Below are 17,641 nucleotides of genomic sequence, written 5' to 3' on the forward strand. Positions count from 1 at the left end.
AACGAAACAGTTAAAGAAAATCAAGACCGATACATACAAACTGAACGAAATGTCGACAAAAATGTTGCAAAAAGAAAGCAGATGTTTGAACTCAGAAGACATCTGCTAAAATGGGAAAGCCTTCTAAAACTTCAGGATGCTTTAAACTGCAAGATATCATAACGAAGAATCTATGCATCTAAAACATTGGACCTTTTTAGGGACCCAACTAATCCAACAAGTTCAACATCTATCTTAGCAATGCTTTGGGTAACAAAAATGTCTATAGCTGAGATATCATAAACCTGGCCCAGATGTCTATTTTTGCAGTTCTTGCTGATCTTCTACATCAACCAAAAAATAGTGGGAGAGACTCATAATTCAGCGTCAGAGGGTAAAGCAAGCGTCACATGATCAATCATCATTGATTCCTTCCATCCTGCATTTTTTTAACACTAGTTAACATATTGCAGAACTTTAAAAAGGTAATTATTATAAAAATAGTCCAAAGGATGGAAAAACTGCTTCTTTGACTTGTGAGACCTCCAAAATAGAGCACAGAAGATAAGGGGCACTTACTCTCTGCTAGAAAGGCCTTTGCAGTATGGCTCGAGAAGAGTCTGGGGAATGACAAATCTGAACTATCCAAGTCCATGATAGAGTCCAAGCATTTGCCAGAACCGTTGCCGCAAGCATCCTCAACAGGAATATGATTAAAAGGGCAAGCATGTAATTCATTAAACTTTGCTCCTATTTGTTCTACAGCAGAATCTACAATGTCATGGCAAAATGGGTTTGGCAGTTTTATGTCCATTAAGTCGGCTGAATTGAGACTTGAGACATGCTCTGCTAGCTTAGAATGTTTCAGCACCAACGGTGAACCATTTCTAAGGTCAACACTGATAGAACCAATCAAGACTTCACACATGCTGTTAATTTCATTGTCATCTTCTTTCTCTGGCTTTGTTTTCTGCGTCCAAATAATAAGGTCGTTGGTTGAAGTTGTGGGAGATTTTGCAAATGGGGCCTCATCCTGGTAACAACTGCTTGGAGGAATTTGTGTCAACAAAATTTGACCACTGATGGGAGTTAGCCGGCACTCACAGGATTTAGTCTCTATTTTCTGGTCTACAAAGTCAACATCAACCTCTTTTGGAGAATGCAAAAACATGTTGCAATCTAAATGAGGTTCTACTTTGCAGTATTTTGTCGGCTGTACACACAGTAACTTTGGACTAGCTTTTGTTGTGCAAGTGTCAAAGCAAGAGACAGATGTAGGTATTGGGCTTGATGTTTCTGTAGACCTACATGTTAACTCGACAGAATCGTGTGAATATGGCTCACAATTGTTTTTGGCGGTACCTGTTGCTACAGTCATTTTTCTCTCTTTCTGCCTCAATTTTTTCAACTTTTTCCTTTCCTCCAGTTCAGCTTGCCTGCAGAAACCACATAAAATTCAAGGGCTAAGAAAGAATTCTCATGGGAACTAAATTAGCACTTTTTGTGTTTTGACCACCACATGTTCCTATCCCACATTGGATGACAAACTATTCATTGTTCACAGCGGCAGCAACAACGCTCAACCACCCAGCAATGTCGTTATACAGGTTGGAGACCACATTGGCAAAATTAAATTAGAACTTTTATATGTATAGAAGATAGATTTAGCATCTTATATAACCAGAAATGCTATGTTATATGCATATTTATTACCCAAAATAATGGACTTATCATAATCGCAAGTTGACCAAGCAGAATTTATTCAAAGATAAAATAAAAACATTCTCCACATAATCTCTAGTTATCATAATCAAACCAAATTGACCAAGTAAATTTGTTAACAAACAAAAAAACTGTAACTTTCCACATTATCTAAGTACTAACTAGCATTTTCCAATTTTCACTAAGCATTCATTCCAAAATTAGGGCTAGCTTTAATCATAATAAAATAATGAATAAAATGGCTTTTTATTTGGGTAGCAAATATACACATAGCCAACCCCAAATACCTGGTACATTCTGCCTCTTCTCATTACATCAGTAAGATAATTATATGTTCTACTGGAATATATATAGGTCACTTGATCCAGTCCTGAGCATCATTCTATTAATGAATTCTAACTTACTATACACAAAACTTAAAATCTCATATAACTAAAACAATCAGTAATCTACGCTAAGTTGTTAAGCACTTGGTATACAGTTTGAATAAAGGATTAAAGCCTTAAAGTGTCTACCATCTCATACCAAGTTGAAAAGTATGGTCTTATTCTCATCTAAACCAATCTTTCAAATATATACAATTATAATTAATAAGGTTTTTTGGCCATTAAACTGAGAAACAAGTTGTAGAATCACATTTTGAGATTCCAGATTGTGAAATTGTTGCCTTATTGCAAATTCTCTTTTACGTGAAGATTTCTCCTCGCTGATTATGGTAGTTTATGTGTGTGATAAGGTTAGGGTGAAGTGATGCTTCTACATGGATTATGGTTTTATCTGTGAAATCTAGGCCACCACACTTAGATTGACAAAAGTTAACACGACATGTTTTCATGGCACAACCTGAGCTGCAACTTTACAGATTTAGGTTTGAGCTAAACGTTCACGTTATAAATGAGTTGACATGTTTATGACTCACAAATAAGCAGGTCGAATCACCACTGACTTGCATCTCAAGCTGCTAGATTTTAAATCATTTATATTAGTTAATCTAGATTAAGTTATAAACCTATAATCTAACATATGTTATGGATAGATATGATATAATATATATAAACTATAATACAGATTACATTTTATACTTTTGTATAATTAAAAATAATTAGGATATGGTTTGTATATAAATTTTATTTAAGTTTTTTAAGTAGGTCATGTCATATGTCATGTTTATGAGCCATTTAATTAAATGGTCATGTGACATGACCCTAAAACCCTTTTATATGTGGGTCATGTGCAATTCTGGATTTTGACCTGTTTATTTAATGGGTCGGGTTCGAATTTGAATTAAATGAGCCATCGCTAACCTAAATTGTCACCTCTAACCATGTTGTCTTTGAATAACTAGGCCTTCGTAACACTGACCATACTGGCATCTAGAATAGTAACACTACTACCTCATGAGTCATTCTACTGGCAGACAAGCACCCCCCATATGACAAATAGGCTAGTGAAGTCATAGCTCCATCATGCTTTATAACTCAAATTGGCCTAGTTAAACTACACTACCAGAGGAAAAAACTACATGGCCCAAATCTGATGCAGCGAGAACATGAAGGTTGATGCTCCACGACATGTCAAGTATAGTTAATTATAGTACTCCATCTCTTACATCTCTAACTAAGATGTTCTAAATTCCATCACTAATTTCAGAAAAACCTAATAATGAGGTACAATAAGCAACCTTATCGTTTCTTACTGATTAACTTTATACAGATGTAATGTTAACACATTGACACCAGAGAACTAACTCATTAACTATGTTAAACTTAACTATTGTCCTAAAATACCTAAGCTCAAATGAATAATAGTTCAATCGTCTAAGCATCTAGATCCCTTCTTTGTCCCACAAATCTCTTGTGGGCCTCGTGAACCTCTTTAATTAGCTCACAACAACCCATGTAGAACTAAACTAGGTGTCACATGCAATTCTCAGCTATAGAACATTTACAAGTTACATACACTTGCACTCTTCCACACAAAGGCATCTCCTTAATTATGGTAAAAGCAGAGGAGGTTATAGGAACACAATTATATCACTCAGGTATACTCATGAACTTGTATTTCCTGTTAATTAGAGAACTCAATTGATTGGTACCTTTTCTTAGCAATTTCCTCTTCTTCCATAAGCAGACACTGTAACCTTAATGCTTCAACATCTTTCTCAGCGTGCCACGACTTGACCTAGCAACCAAATACAGGCAAACTAAGAAGAAACATTAAAAAGGTCAAATTTTCAGTACTAGGATTACCATCATACCAATTTCTGTTCAAGCATAAAACTAGCAAATGCAACCAAATTTTTTGCCTCGATAGACATTTTTTCAGCATCTCCGTTGAAGATATACTTTTGCATGGATAAGGCATTGCCAGCATGTAAAAAAGTCCTCTCGCTTGCATCATCAAGAAGACTAAACAAATCTTGAGATGACAAGGGAAACCTATAAGAACTCCCTTCTACAATATCCTACACAATGCAAATGTGAAATTTACCAATGTGGGACATACAATAATAGTTTGTACACTTCAACAGACAAATGAATTGCATTTTTTCTTACCAAAAGAGTTGCACCAGCCTTCACATACACATGTGGAAGTAATAGAAGACCAAGGTTCTGAATGAAATTTGTCAATTCCTTTATAATAAAAGAACCAGCAACACCCTGGAAGTAAAAAATTAACTAATAGCTCTCCCTTTAAATAAAACACAAGATCAAGGTACATGACATTTCACTTTTAAACAAGGTGCCAATTGGCTCAACAAAATCTGCCAAAGGGCAGTTAACAACATAAGAATTACAACTCAACACAAACCAATAGGTATTTATGGATCTGATATAAATTTGGTGTAGATGAAATCTGTTAGTCTTAAGTGGAAGGGCATCTCTGGAGAGATGACACTATAAATATGATAGGAGTCTGATTTTGGTTAAAGTTGGTGCATTTTGGGGGTTGATCGAACTTCAATTGAGTTGGATCAGATTTGGCTGGCTAGGATTTGAATTGGGATTGAAATCAGACTTGAAACAATGTCAAAATCCGTGCAATTTGGGTAAACCATAGTTGAACAAGGTAATCTGTTGAACTAGTGGCAAATCTGGATTAATAAAACTGAGTATAGGTAGGGTTTATCAAGGTAGATAGGGGGTTAGCAAAGGGGTGACAATGATAGATCATCTTCCCTTGCCACCCATCTTCAGTCACACTGCCAGTGCCTCCCATCTCTCTGCTACTCCCTCCATCATCAACCTGCCTAACCTTTCTTCTCTTGACAATTGTCAGTATTCTCCACTATCACAGGTGAGAGCCCCACTAACCCCCTCTTTCCCTAATAACCTCCCCCAATGAAATCCTCAGCCCAAGAAACAGCCAATCACTAGTCGAATCCTAGCTGCGCCAAAAATACTCTTTCCCTTGACTCTTTCTCAAGCCCTGCAAATCTGTCAAGATCCCCATCAAACTCATCAGTCTTTGCTGAAGCCCAACATCCCTTCCTTAACCCAATCAGAGAACCCCTCCACTGAATTTTCCTTCCTTTACTGTTTGGATGAGATAGTTTCCTCCTTAACATAATTGTCTGCGCCGTTCATAACTTGTAAACATTCTCCAGTGTGCTCATGTGATCATATCTACAAATTTCTCAACTTTCCACTAATATATAATAGAATAGAATGGTAAGCATCTAAGCCCAAAAGATGATAATAGTTAATACAATAATTGAAAACCAACTTCCAGAGAATGTTCTAAACTTACATGATCATGGACACGAAGACCCATAAACTAATTACCCTTCATCAAGGAGTGAGTTGATTTGAAAACAATTGAAGATTAAGCCTATCGCTAAAAAACCTATGAGTATTCTGTCAGTTTGCCATGAAAAAAATCACAACCTGCATTTTTTCCTTAAGGACAAGAGCAATGTCATAATACAAAAAAACAAAATGGTCCCTTTGATGTATGTCAGGAATACAAGTGACAACCATAACCTATAATAGAGCAAACAACCAAACCACATTATCAAAAATTTAGTAGTTAGCGCCCACCTTCTATTACTACTGAGGCAAAGACACATGAAAAAAATGAACAATTCATACACCACCAATTCCCCAGAAATACCAGCATATGTCTATATTTGAATGCTCAAACAGCTGGATGCAAAATAAGCATTAATGCTCTACAGTATAGTAACTAAGAAAATAGATACACAATAATGAATTCACAACTAGTTCATTTGAAATTACCTCAACAACAGCATCCTTCAAAGAAAGAATATCTTTTGCCTCCTCTATCGGTAGCTAGAAATGCAACAAAAATATTAAAGAATATTCAAAAAAAATGTGAAGCACAAACTTGCCCAGCTGTTCAATTAAGAATTTTAGCTTCTATTTTTGCTTACTCAAGTATTAGAATACTGAATACATGTTGATATCAAGGCAAATCAAAGCATTAATAAATGTATTTGCACAAGCTTACCCTATCCCAGTATTCTCCCAAGATTACCCTATTCTTCAAGAAATCCTAAAAAAATTCAGCAAGAACAAACATTAGTTAAGAATACAAAGGTTGTGAAAATAATATGCTACCTAATTTAACAAACACATAATAAGATAAAATGCCAAAATGATGGATTGAAGTATGAATATTCTCCTGTTAACAACAATCATCAGTAAAATCTAACAAGAGAACAAAAAACTAATTATAAAGATAGCATTAATTTACTAGAAAATTGGCCCAAATAAAGTAGCAAAACTAACTATACATTTCAGATCAAACTGTAGAAACTCCAAGAAGAAAGAGAAAAAAAAGATTATCAAACTACATTAAAGGATTAGATGAAAGAAAGAACCTTAGCAATATTCAAAGACCTACGATGAAGACGAACATGCCGTCTATAATTAATTGTGGAGCAAAAGTCTCTTGAACATTTCTCACACTTCTGAGATTGAACCTTACATTGTGAAAATAAGGACCATCCTGGAATATCTGCCAAAAGTAACAGAGTTTGAATCTATGGTCATTCAGCAAGAACAACCAAAAATTTCTGATGCTATATGTAGTTACGTACATTTTTCAGTCTCACGGTTGACTTTAAGATCAACCTGAGAAAGTGTAACATTGGCTTCAGGAACTCTTAGAGCATGGATTTGTTCAGATGCACTCAGAATCATTGTTTAATGGGCTTTAGTACTCCCCCAATGACTGAACATGGTCCATAATCCTAGTCATGACGAATGAAAATAAACTCACAGCAATATAATGGGCAAGACCGATGTCATTTTGTTCTGCACTATTGTCAATTTCAGAGCTTTCAAATGGATAGTATTCCTGCTGACTTGGAATATATTACAGCTATGCACACTGAAGAAAAGGATTCTGCCTGGTCTGTTGCATTGTTCAGAGACAAATAAATAATATTCCTTCTCCAGCGTTGGTACATCCTGATTTGACTCAACGCATTCAGGTTAAGTGACTTCTGCAACATCAACATTTTAATAAGTGTTAATTGATTGGTAAAATTACTGTTTAAAATAGAATGACAAAAGAAATATGACGAAAAGAGTAACACATAAGAATATTGTGATATAAGTAATGATCACAGATCAATGACATCATGTTCTTGAGGTAAAAGAATTTTGTCATGGGAAGCTACAAGAACTGCAACTGCACAATGAAGATACTTCAGATAAATGAGCATATTTGAATAGGACAAGAAAACTCTACTAGTAGAAATGTTCACATCAAGTAATTGAATTCAATATGCATGCTATTCTTCTGTGTTTTTCCATTTTCCAACAAAACAATCAGTCACTTTTGAAAACCTTATTAAACTTGGCTGAGAAAGGTTGAATCAGGGGGAAGTATCTATTAGCATCCCCTTATAGGCTTCATTAAGATTAGGTAATAGGCTTAAAATGTTGAATCCATAGTATTGACTGCACAAAAGTTTAACATCTATAATAATACCCCCGAGCCCTAAATCAAACAAGATTGACTTTACCATGCAAAGAAACAAAAATAACTATATATATGGTCAGGTCTTAGTATTATTGCATATGAAGGACACTTGCATATACATGCAATGCACATGTATCTGGAGCCTTGGCAACATATGTTGCTGTTATGCTATTCAAGTGTCAACATACTAATGGATATACTAATGTTATGCAATGCACATGAAAACACCTATTAGCTTGAATGAGAAGACATTATAAGAATTATGGACATGTTCGACGATTATCTGGAGATGACTGCTTAATAACAAGGTGGGAAATAAGGCTAGTATATCAAGAGAGATTGATAGAAAAAAAGGTCAGTCCGGTGCACGAAGCTCTCACTAATACGGGGCCCTGGAAAAGAGTATATTATACGCAGCCTTATCTTGCTTTGCAAGATGTTGTTACCGAGACTCTCGAATATGTGACCTCCAAGTCACACGGCAACAACTTTACCGCTGCACCAAAGTTTCATCAGGAGAGATTGATAGAATGTAATAAAAATTGAATCTTAGTTAGAAAAATAAAATTAATTTCTTTCAGTTTGACTAAGATTATGATTAAACACAGAGCACTGTTAGTGAAAATAACCCCATACCGGACCTGAACATTTAGAATGCAACAACTTATTCTTGTTTGATAAAATGAAGGTTCAGTATAATGCCTGCACATATATCCAAGTAATAGTAGCAGCATATCAAAAGCCTTATACCATGTGAAGCATTCAATATTTCACATAAAACCTGAATGATGGGACTTGGGAGATTGGGATCTAGTATGTTAGAGATTACGAAGGCAGAGCATTCCATTCCTCGTTGGAGATGCTTCATTACTTCCGAATCGTAGCCCATGACAATGTCCTAAATTGCCAATACTCAGTACTTGGTGAAGAAATAAAACGCGATGTTGAAGAATCAAGTACGCGATAGTAAGATATCGAAGGTAGTACGCGATCCCATAAAAAATCAGAGAAATCCTATCTTAACCCACATAAAGGGCTATCTATCCGACCTAATGATCGAGCAGGAAGAACCACGATTACAACAGATATGGTGAAATCCTAGATTGATCAAGGCGAACTGCATCTGGATCCACGTCGTAGATCCATCTGAATGAAATCCATCGAACTAATCAAATAAACATCCACTCGACCACATGAAAAAAAAAACAAAAAAAAAATCTATAGAATTTTTTGCTCGAAACAGTAAAAAGACGACTTACTACGAGATGATCAACGACAAGGAAACGGCATTGGCGTATCAACTGAGCCAGGAACCAAGAAACCAGGCGATTTCGCCGGCGGAGTGAGACGCGGAGCCCTAGATCAGAAAAGGAAGGATATCGAACGGGGGAATAAAAAAAAGAGGAGGAACTTTTAGCGGAAAGGAAGGTTCTCTCCGCCGACCTGGAAGAGAGGCAGTGGGACTGTGCGTGCCCAAGGAAGAATGTTAAGGTGGTGGTACTGATGGATCACATTCGAACCAGTGCCCGATAACGGGTCAAGTCGTTAATCGGATCCGGAGCCCACACAAATACGCTTAGCGCTGGGTCGGTAAGGTATATCGAATTTTGCATACGATACTGTATACCGTACCGAAAATTTCAACATAAAAAAATCTATACCGTTACCATACCGAAAATTCGGTATACCGGAATTTCGGTATACCGAAAATTTTGATATACCGAATTTTCGGTATATTACACTGAAAATACTGAAAATTTTGATATACTGATAATTTCGGTACGGTATTATACCGAAAATGTTAGTATACCGAAATATCGAAAAATAATAATTCATACCGATACCGATACCGAAAAATTCGGTACGGTATTATACCGTACCGAAATTTTCGATATGGACGGTAAATATCGGTATGGTATCTGCGGTATACCGAAAATTCAGTATTTTTTCCCACCCCTAAATACGCTACACATGCGGGGCGTAGACCCGAAGTTGGATTCGGGTTTGGATCCGGATGAATATTCTAGAAGATCTGTATTTTCAGTCATATTTTCTTTTTGTTAAAATATTTCAGACAATTACTCGTTCTCTTAATTTCGAAGTGAAAATGAAAATATCAAAATAAGATTAGGGGAAAAAATTTAAAAACAACGATTTAAAAAATTTATTCATTAAATTTTGGTTTTATAAATGTTTTTTGCGATATGAATTGTTCAAAATGCTAGCAATATGTCAGAGATATTTTTATTCAATAATTTCAAAAAAAAATATGAACTCTTAAATATAATAAATGTATTCTTTTATATATATATGAGCACAAATTTTAACTAATTTGAAATTTGAAAGAAGAAAAAAATCAACAAAAATTGTATTTTATTTTTTTTGAACAAATTTAATATATTTTATAACAATAGTATTTGAATCTTTTGGAGTCGATCAAAGGTTAATAAATGCCAAATATATTTCTATTTTTTTGTAGTTTTAAGATTTGCATTGTTTACAAATTATGGTATTTATATGAGGCTTTCCTAATAATAATAATAATAATAAAGCTTCTCATTTTACTTTACAATTTACTTATTACAAATCCCCTCTTCCTCTCCAATCTTCGTGGAAAAGGGGAGGAATCATTTTCAAAATTTCAAAGTGTAAGAGTTCTCAATTATTTTTAGCACATTAATTGATCTTTTATTTATTTTATCTTAGTTTGTAAATGAAAGCTACAGTACAAGCTATATATATTTTGTGGTCTTCTTCTTCTCTTTGCAACCTTAGCAAGCATCTTGAGAGCAGTTTAGGGTTTTGGCACTATGCAAAAGCTTGTTTTGTGTGATACAATTTCAGAGGTAGATCAGTAAATCATTCTTTTTCTAATTTGATGTTGTGAACTAATTTGATTTTTTTAGTTTAGTTTTAAGATTCTGCCAATTTAGTTTACATGTTTTTAATAAAAAAAACTAGCGAAATTACAAGAATGAAGATTGTTGATAAAGTGTTAGGATGACAATTGGCTTTCATTAAACTATAATGTAGCTTTCATATGTAAAAGAACAATAAATTGACAGTAAGACAAGCGATCACCCAAAATATGTTTTTTTTTCAGTTTTTTATGAAGAAGACAGTAGGATGGTTTTGACAATTAAATGTTGTTAAAAAATTTGTTTTTGACAGTTAAACAATAGAAGAAAAGAAAAATAATAATAATAAGAACAATGATCATAAACACAAGAAACAATGAAGTTTCTGAGCTGGTTGGTGCAGGTAGGCAAAGCAGAAACCAAGACTGGCATGAAATGCATTGAGCAAGAGAAATAATTTCACTTTTGATGATTTGATATGAAACCAGAATCTACAATAATACAATAATTAATGAACAACTTGTTTGGCAATCAGAAAAAACAAAAAAGTTTGTAAGTGCTTGATGACATGCATCAGTGCAAGAAATGGCAGAACCATTCACCGAAAGCTGAGACTTTTGTTGGAACTCGACAACATTGAGAATGATAGAAATCAGCTTATGACCTGCGACGACGCTAATCTGAGAAAATATATGTGTTGTCTTCCAGAACGATTCTCTTATTTCGTTTGGAGGTTGTGGCACGTCTGCGGAATAAAGCGCGAGACGGGTAGAGCACAGTGAAGCAAAAGCAAAGACAAAAGCCATCAAAGCAATCGCCAAAAGCCGAACCAGGGAAAAGGAATCAGGGTCCCAAGGTAGCCATTGTCCTGTGCTCTCCCGCTGGAGAAATAGAGAGAGAAAGAGAGAGCGGAGAGAAGAGAGAAGCACGACCGGACGAGCAGCTTCAGTCTCCTCCTCCTCCTTTTTCTTCCCAAAGCACGCTTCTAGTGGAAAAGGCGTTGCCTTTTGGCGGTCTGTTTTTGTCGGATTCTTGAATAGAGAAAGCGTAAAGATTTCAGCTTGGTGTGTCTTCTGCAAGGAGGAGAGTGGAGCGAGGATCAAAAAATTGGATTCCTTTTTGAGGACTTTGGAAGATCAGGGGAAAAAAGGATCGCTTTGTTTCCTTGTTTGAGGTTTCTCGAATGTTTGCTGTTCGGTCATTTCTTGTTCAGTTTCTTCCTCGGGAGCTTGAGAGCTTGAAGTTGACTGGGAAAACGAAGACTCCCCTGTGGTTCTTATGGCTGCATGGGTGTTGTACAAACATTTAGCAATATTACTTGTTAAATATAGATACTGTAGACACTGGAACTTGGTTTTTGGATTTGAATTCGTAGCCTTTTGTGTTGCATTTTACAGAATGGAACTAGTTTTGATTTGGGTTTAGATTCGATGTCAGACAGCGTTGGTTCTGAAGCTTTGTTCATTGCCAAGATCTGGTAAAATATAAGGAAAGGCTTGAAGTTTAGTTGACAGCAGAAGAAAATTTGTCTGATTGCTCCTCCCCTTCTCGAAGAAGGCAGTAACAGCCCAAAGTCCTGTAATTTAGCAGAGTAGAAAACAAAAATAAGACTGTTATTTATGAGCCGCCTTCTGTTCGAACAAAATCTGTTTTCAGGTATTAATTTATGCCATTTCAGATGTTTTTACTCAATTATAGTTTGGAGTAACCATTGAATCTATACTTGCTATGATTTTCTTTAAGTTGGCATACTATGGAAAAGGATTCTAGGTTCTGTATTTTATTGGTCTGTATCAGATTGGCTAACAGAAACAGGTTTCTTTCATATCTGATGAACTTTGTCTTCTTTTTTTTTTTTTGTCTGCGATTGACTGATGCAAACCTTAGGAATCCAAGTTATAGTTATGGAATGAGATATTATAATAGTTACAAGAAACAGGTAAATGCAAGTCAGCTTGTAGCTAATGATCAGATGGTGATGAAATTTGACTTCTATAGTTATGAACGCAATGTGTGTGCTTTTACGGTTGCCTATGAGATGCGGAATAGCAAAACTCAATCCAAAATATTTGCCAATGGAGCCATATGTCTCAACTATTTTTTTTTCTTGATATAGATATTCGAGATTTCGACTAAATATTCCTTCTTTCATGCTTCAAGTTAGGTCCTAAAAACCCCCTTGTTCAATGGCAAAAAGATCCATTAAAAGGCCTCCACAAGTTGAGACAGGCTGCATGTGGCCTATTATTAGTTTGTTTGACTTCCGCCAAAGCCCGCCTGCTCCGAGGTTACTTTCAGATAGTCTTCCTGCAAGTTTTAGACAAGGTGGTAAGTGCTCTTTGTTCAGGCTATTTGAGTTATCATCGGTCAGTATGTTTTACCTTTTCGTCGTGTTTCATTCGCTGTTTGGTTATTTGAGATCACCTTTTGACCTGAATACAATTATAAGAGCTTGCATACATTGATGTAGACTATTCTCCAGATAGCACCTCTCTTATTGTTAGTTGGGATGGATCCGGATTGGCAAAAGCTAAACTGTTTTCTCAATAAATTGGATATCGAATATTGAGCAAATTGGATAGGATAAAGGTAGGATCAAATCATCGAAAGATAACAGAAAAAGGGATATGATTGGTCTAGAATGACCCAATTCAGAAGAAACTTGAAAATAAAAGTCGGCAGAACTTTGGGCTATGCCAAATGATTTTGTTGAAGAAACAACTGGTGAAGGCATGTGATGTTGCTGACTGCTTGCAATGGTTCTCTTTTTCAGAAGCACTAGCTGGATAAGATGAGTGGCTTGGCCATCATGCAATACTCTTTGGAGATGCTGTTGGAAATTTTGGTTTTCGCAACCAATAAATCGAATGGGGACAAAGGATGGTTATTTCACGAGTAGACAGTAGTAAATCAATTTCTCGAGTGAACATAAAATTAATGTCTAAAATTATTTGAATAATGAAGAGTTGGAGGGCATCACCATCTTATGAAGAGTCAACGAGAAAAAAGAAGCAGCTATGATACCATGTTATAGGAAAAATTAAGTTTACTCCTTAGCAAAGAACCCTAGGTAGCCTCCTCTACCTTATATAAATATTATGGATAAATAGGAATACTAGAGCAAACCCCTTATCTATTACATATTTGCACAACAATCCATAATATACGACTTTATTTGGTTATTTTTTATCAGCTTAAGGCAGATCAAGAGAAGCTGAATACTAAGATAATTAATTTTTTGATCTCTGAGGTTGCTCTTGTTCGATGCTTATGTGTCGGTTTACATATTGACTGCATGTCCATTTCGAGCAGTAGTTTTTAAAATGTTGTAGGGCATTCTTTAACTCGCTGGCTTCATAATTTATGATCTCTGAATTATTTTCAGGTAGAGATTATCCAAAAACTAAACTTGATAAGCCAGGCAGTAACGAAGATAAAGGTGAAAATGTCAAGGTAAGTACAGCATATGCAACAATCTATTTGAGTTGGAATTTAATTACGAAAAGGGTATTGTATGTAAACTAGTTTAGCATCCTCAATTTGGTTTGGATTGAGTAGTATCATCTGAATATATCATAATTATCACAGTTTAACATATAAAAAAACATTAATTGTCCTGTTTCAACTTCCTTAAACTGAAATGAAAAATGTAAGTTCTTAAACCAAGAATCACTTGACTACAAAGCAAGAAAGGTCTTGCATGTCTTACATTAATGGCTCATGTTAGGGCCTCTTAAATATTTGAAGTGAAAGATCCCTGATCAGTGTAGGAGTACTATGGTTGTCACTTTTTTGTTTTACTAATTTTGAAAAACTTTAGTTTGTCTATTCCGAGCTAGAAGGATATCAGATATCAGATCTGATGCTTTTTTTCAGAAAGTTGCTGGAACCAAGGCTGTTAAAACTCTCATGAAGGAAGAAATGTTTCAAGAAAGAAGTAATAATTACAAGCTGAATTCAGATTCTGATTTTAACAATCAAACCAGGCCTCCAAGTTTGGCTCATCAGCGGTTCGTTGACATTACACTAGCCAACGGTTCCTCCCTTGACTTTGGTCTCGTTGCATTTTTGGTACAGTTTTATGCTGACAAAGGTATCCTTGTTAATGGTAACAACAAGACTGACTTGTCTCTTGCCCTGAAAGCTATGGTTCAGAAAATGAATGACCACTCCGACCACTCCAGTAAGTTTGATTCCCTGATGAATCAAAAGGATTATATTCTTTACAAGGCATTAGCTGATGTTTTTGAGGTTATTGAAAATCAGAAATTTGTTGATGTGAAACTTCTTTTAGATTATGTTTCGCAATCCAAAACATTCATGGAGGCATTAGAAATTCTCAACTCTAATAAGGATGTAGTCTTGAAGCTTCTAAAAGATCCCAATTCATATGTTTATAGATGTCAGGAAGCAGAAACAGGAAAGTTTGACAGTTTGGGGTTCGAAAGTTATTCAGAAAATATACGAATGTCACGGAACGATATTATGAGTTCCAACAAAGGTGATCAAGTTGAAAATGAAGATATGGTTAATAAGCAAAATAGATCTAGATTTTTTTGGAGAAAAGATAGATCAAAGGAGATAGGATCACCAAGAAAAAAGGAGATAAATCAAAATCAAGCCTCTGTTGAAAAGCTTAGAACAACAACAAAGGAGCAAAAAATCATATCTGCTCCAAACTTTTCACCTGCATCACATAGTAAGACAGGTGATGAGGAAGGTGATAGAGTTATGTCCAAATTTTCTCTTGGGGAGATCAAGAGAAAGATTAGGAGTATAATTGGTGGGAGTAAGAAAGAACGACGAGCAATCTCCATGGATGGTATTTTACACAAAATTCCCATCGGGCACAAGGTTCCAGCTGATGGAGAAAAAATGCTCAATAATGACAGTGTAGTTGCAAGTTCTGAAAGCAAATCCTTACAGGTTAAAGAAAAGCCTTCCATGGTTTCTCCCAATGCCGAGGAAAAAAATAACAGTAAGGTCAATCCAGAAGGTTGTAAGCCTAGAATCAGCAATGATATCTCTGCAACAAAATCAACTCCTCCTATATACGAAGAAGCAAAGAAGTACTTCGTTGATTTGGTAGATACTGAAGGTCCAAGAACAAGCTCCCGAACAGCTCATGTCTCCAAATCTCTAGGGAAATTGTTTTCTATGCAAGAGGATGATGCATTACGTATGAAAATGAGTTGCAAATGTGAAAAAGAGGTTGTCTTGACATCTGAAGAAGCAGTGTCTATCCCCTTACAGAAGTTCAACGAAGAAGATGCAAACAATTCACTAAGCCCATCGAAACAAAATGTGGAGGTTTTGTCTTGCTCCATTGATTATCAAAATGATGAAGAAATTCTTGGCTTAAAAACTGAGATTGCCAATAAATGTGTTGTATCAGATCCAAACCATGCAGGTAATTTTGTATAATGAATCGTTTCTAAATTAGTTTCCTACCAGTGCACCAGGATGATCTGAATTGTATACTTCTCAGGAAATGTACAAAATGTGGAAACAGTGGATGCATTTAGCAAGTTATTGAATGACCAGTCAGATGCATTGTCAGAGTCAAATAGCAATGAAGCTGCTGTTGCATTTGCAGTGTCGAGTGAAGATTTGGTATGTTTTTTAGGGAGAAAATTTGCTAGGTTATATCATCAGTCATCACATTTCTTTTTGTCTAGCAATGTACACTGCCTCATATGTATATGTCTTATCTTGATTTGGATCCGTCGGTGCTGCAGGCACACTCTATGATTCAATCAGTGCCAAGTTCTTACTGCAAAGACAGCTTCAAGGCTTCTGAAAGCCCTACAAAGAAGCCAGGGCGATCGCCAGTTTCTACTTTTGAGAAATTCATCCCAGACGATTTCACCATTCCTAAACTCAGAGCTGTGCACCGTATAATATTATTATCCATTTCATTTTCTCAGTTCTGTATTCCCTATATGAATCAACTGGTATTGTTGCGAACCTGCAGCTATATTTCCAACAAAAGAAGAGCGAATCACTTCAAGGACATATTTTGCCGATGGGAAAGCTAGAATCAAGTACATTGAAGCTGTTCTGGAAGCATCAGAGTTAAGAGCTATTGACTTTTCGAGATGGCATTTGGCCAACAATTTACTTGAGCAATCTGTTTATGATGAAGTAAGGATTTCATGTTATCCACAGATAGATGATCCCAAGCTCATATTTGACTGCATTTATGAGGCCCTCAAAGAGATACAGGAGAAGTTCTTCAAATGCACCCCTTGGGTGTCTCTACTCTCATCCAATGTTCTGCTTGCGCCGGCAGGACTGAGCCTAAGTAAGGAAGTTGACAGAATTATCAGAGGGCATATTCCAATAGACTTTTCAGATTCAATTGATCCTATAGTAACAAACGACATCGAGATTGAATGTTGGATGGACCTTCAGTTTGAAACTGAGGAGGTTGTCCTTGAGATATGGGATACTGCACTAGATGATCTAGTCGAAGAAGCCATCTTTGATTTGTGGCTTGATCTCTCAGCTGACTGGTAATACTACTTTTGTTCATAGTTGAAAAAAATTGAGACAATAAGCACAGTAAACCATGTTTATACTACAATAACCAAAAAGAGCAATATGTTATAAGCTTGTCAAAGGAAAGGATGGATTGGTGCAAGGAATAATAGAGTTCTGCAGTGTCACTTTCGTGTCGGTTACTGTTTACGCTCAAATACTAATTCTTATCGTTGCCGGGACTGTAAGAAGCTTGAGTGCTTGTGCTTGATTTATTGTTGAACCATTGATGGTTAAGTTGGAAATGGTTTTAGGAGTTGAGGTTTGCATAATGTACACTGCTGTGTATGTCAATTTTCTATTTCCCTTTAATGACCAAGGAATGCTTGACATTGTGATGTCTTTTGCAACTACATGGGCATTTATATTATCAAATTCAACTTGTGACTTTGATCCCTTGAACATGATGTTTGATCTGCTCTTCTTTCCAATGCAACTCAACAACAAACTAAAGGTGACCTTGCAATTTTGCCTTTAGGAAGATTAGAATTGAAGCCAAAAAAGTAGGATGAAAGCAACATGCAACTTCCTGTTCCCCAAGACATTCATTGGATATATAGCATGGCCTACACATTGACTGAATCAGGATT

General features: G+C 35.9%; 2 protein-coding genes across 2 annotated transcripts; one reads left to right on the plus strand and one right to left on the minus strand.

The window, feature by feature from the left end:
* Positions 1-10: 10 nt before the first annotated feature.
* On the minus strand, positions 11-9,103 carry LOC141814765 (uncharacterized). Its single transcript, XM_074702712.1, has 10 exons — positions 8,913-9,103; positions 6,764-7,171; positions 6,545-6,681; positions 6,172-6,216; positions 5,940-5,993; positions 4,257-4,361; positions 3,959-4,165; positions 3,797-3,882; positions 559-1,415; positions 11-418 (listed from the first exon to the last, which is right to left on the minus strand). The coding sequence occupies exons 2-10, from the start codon at positions 6,864-6,866 to the stop codon at positions 354-356; spliced, it is 1,659 nt and encodes a 552-aa protein (XP_074558813.1). The 5' UTR covers positions 6,867-7,171; positions 8,913-9,103; the 3' UTR covers positions 11-353.
* A 2,734-nt stretch (positions 9,104-11,837) lies between these two features.
* LOC141815434 (uncharacterized) lies at positions 11,838-17,376 on the plus strand. Its single transcript, XM_074703381.1, has 7 exons — positions 11,838-12,167; positions 12,676-12,839; positions 13,897-13,964; positions 14,388-15,921; positions 16,000-16,124; positions 16,250-16,406; positions 16,486-17,376. Exons 2-7 carry the CDS (start codon positions 12,698-12,700, stop codon positions 17,028-17,030), a joined length of 2,571 nt encoding a protein of 856 aa, XP_074559482.1. The 5' UTR covers positions 11,838-12,167; positions 12,676-12,697; the 3' UTR covers positions 17,031-17,376.
* The last annotated feature ends 265 nt before the right edge of the window (positions 17,377-17,641 follow it).

This window comes from Curcuma longa, chromosome 21 (genome assembly GCF_044706935.1).
Source record: "Curcuma longa cultivar G26 ecotype Majalengka, Jawa Barat chromosome 21, ITB_CL_G26_1.1, whole genome shotgun sequence".
Taxonomy (NCBI): domain Eukaryota; kingdom Viridiplantae; phylum Streptophyta; class Magnoliopsida; order Zingiberales; family Zingiberaceae; genus Curcuma; species Curcuma longa.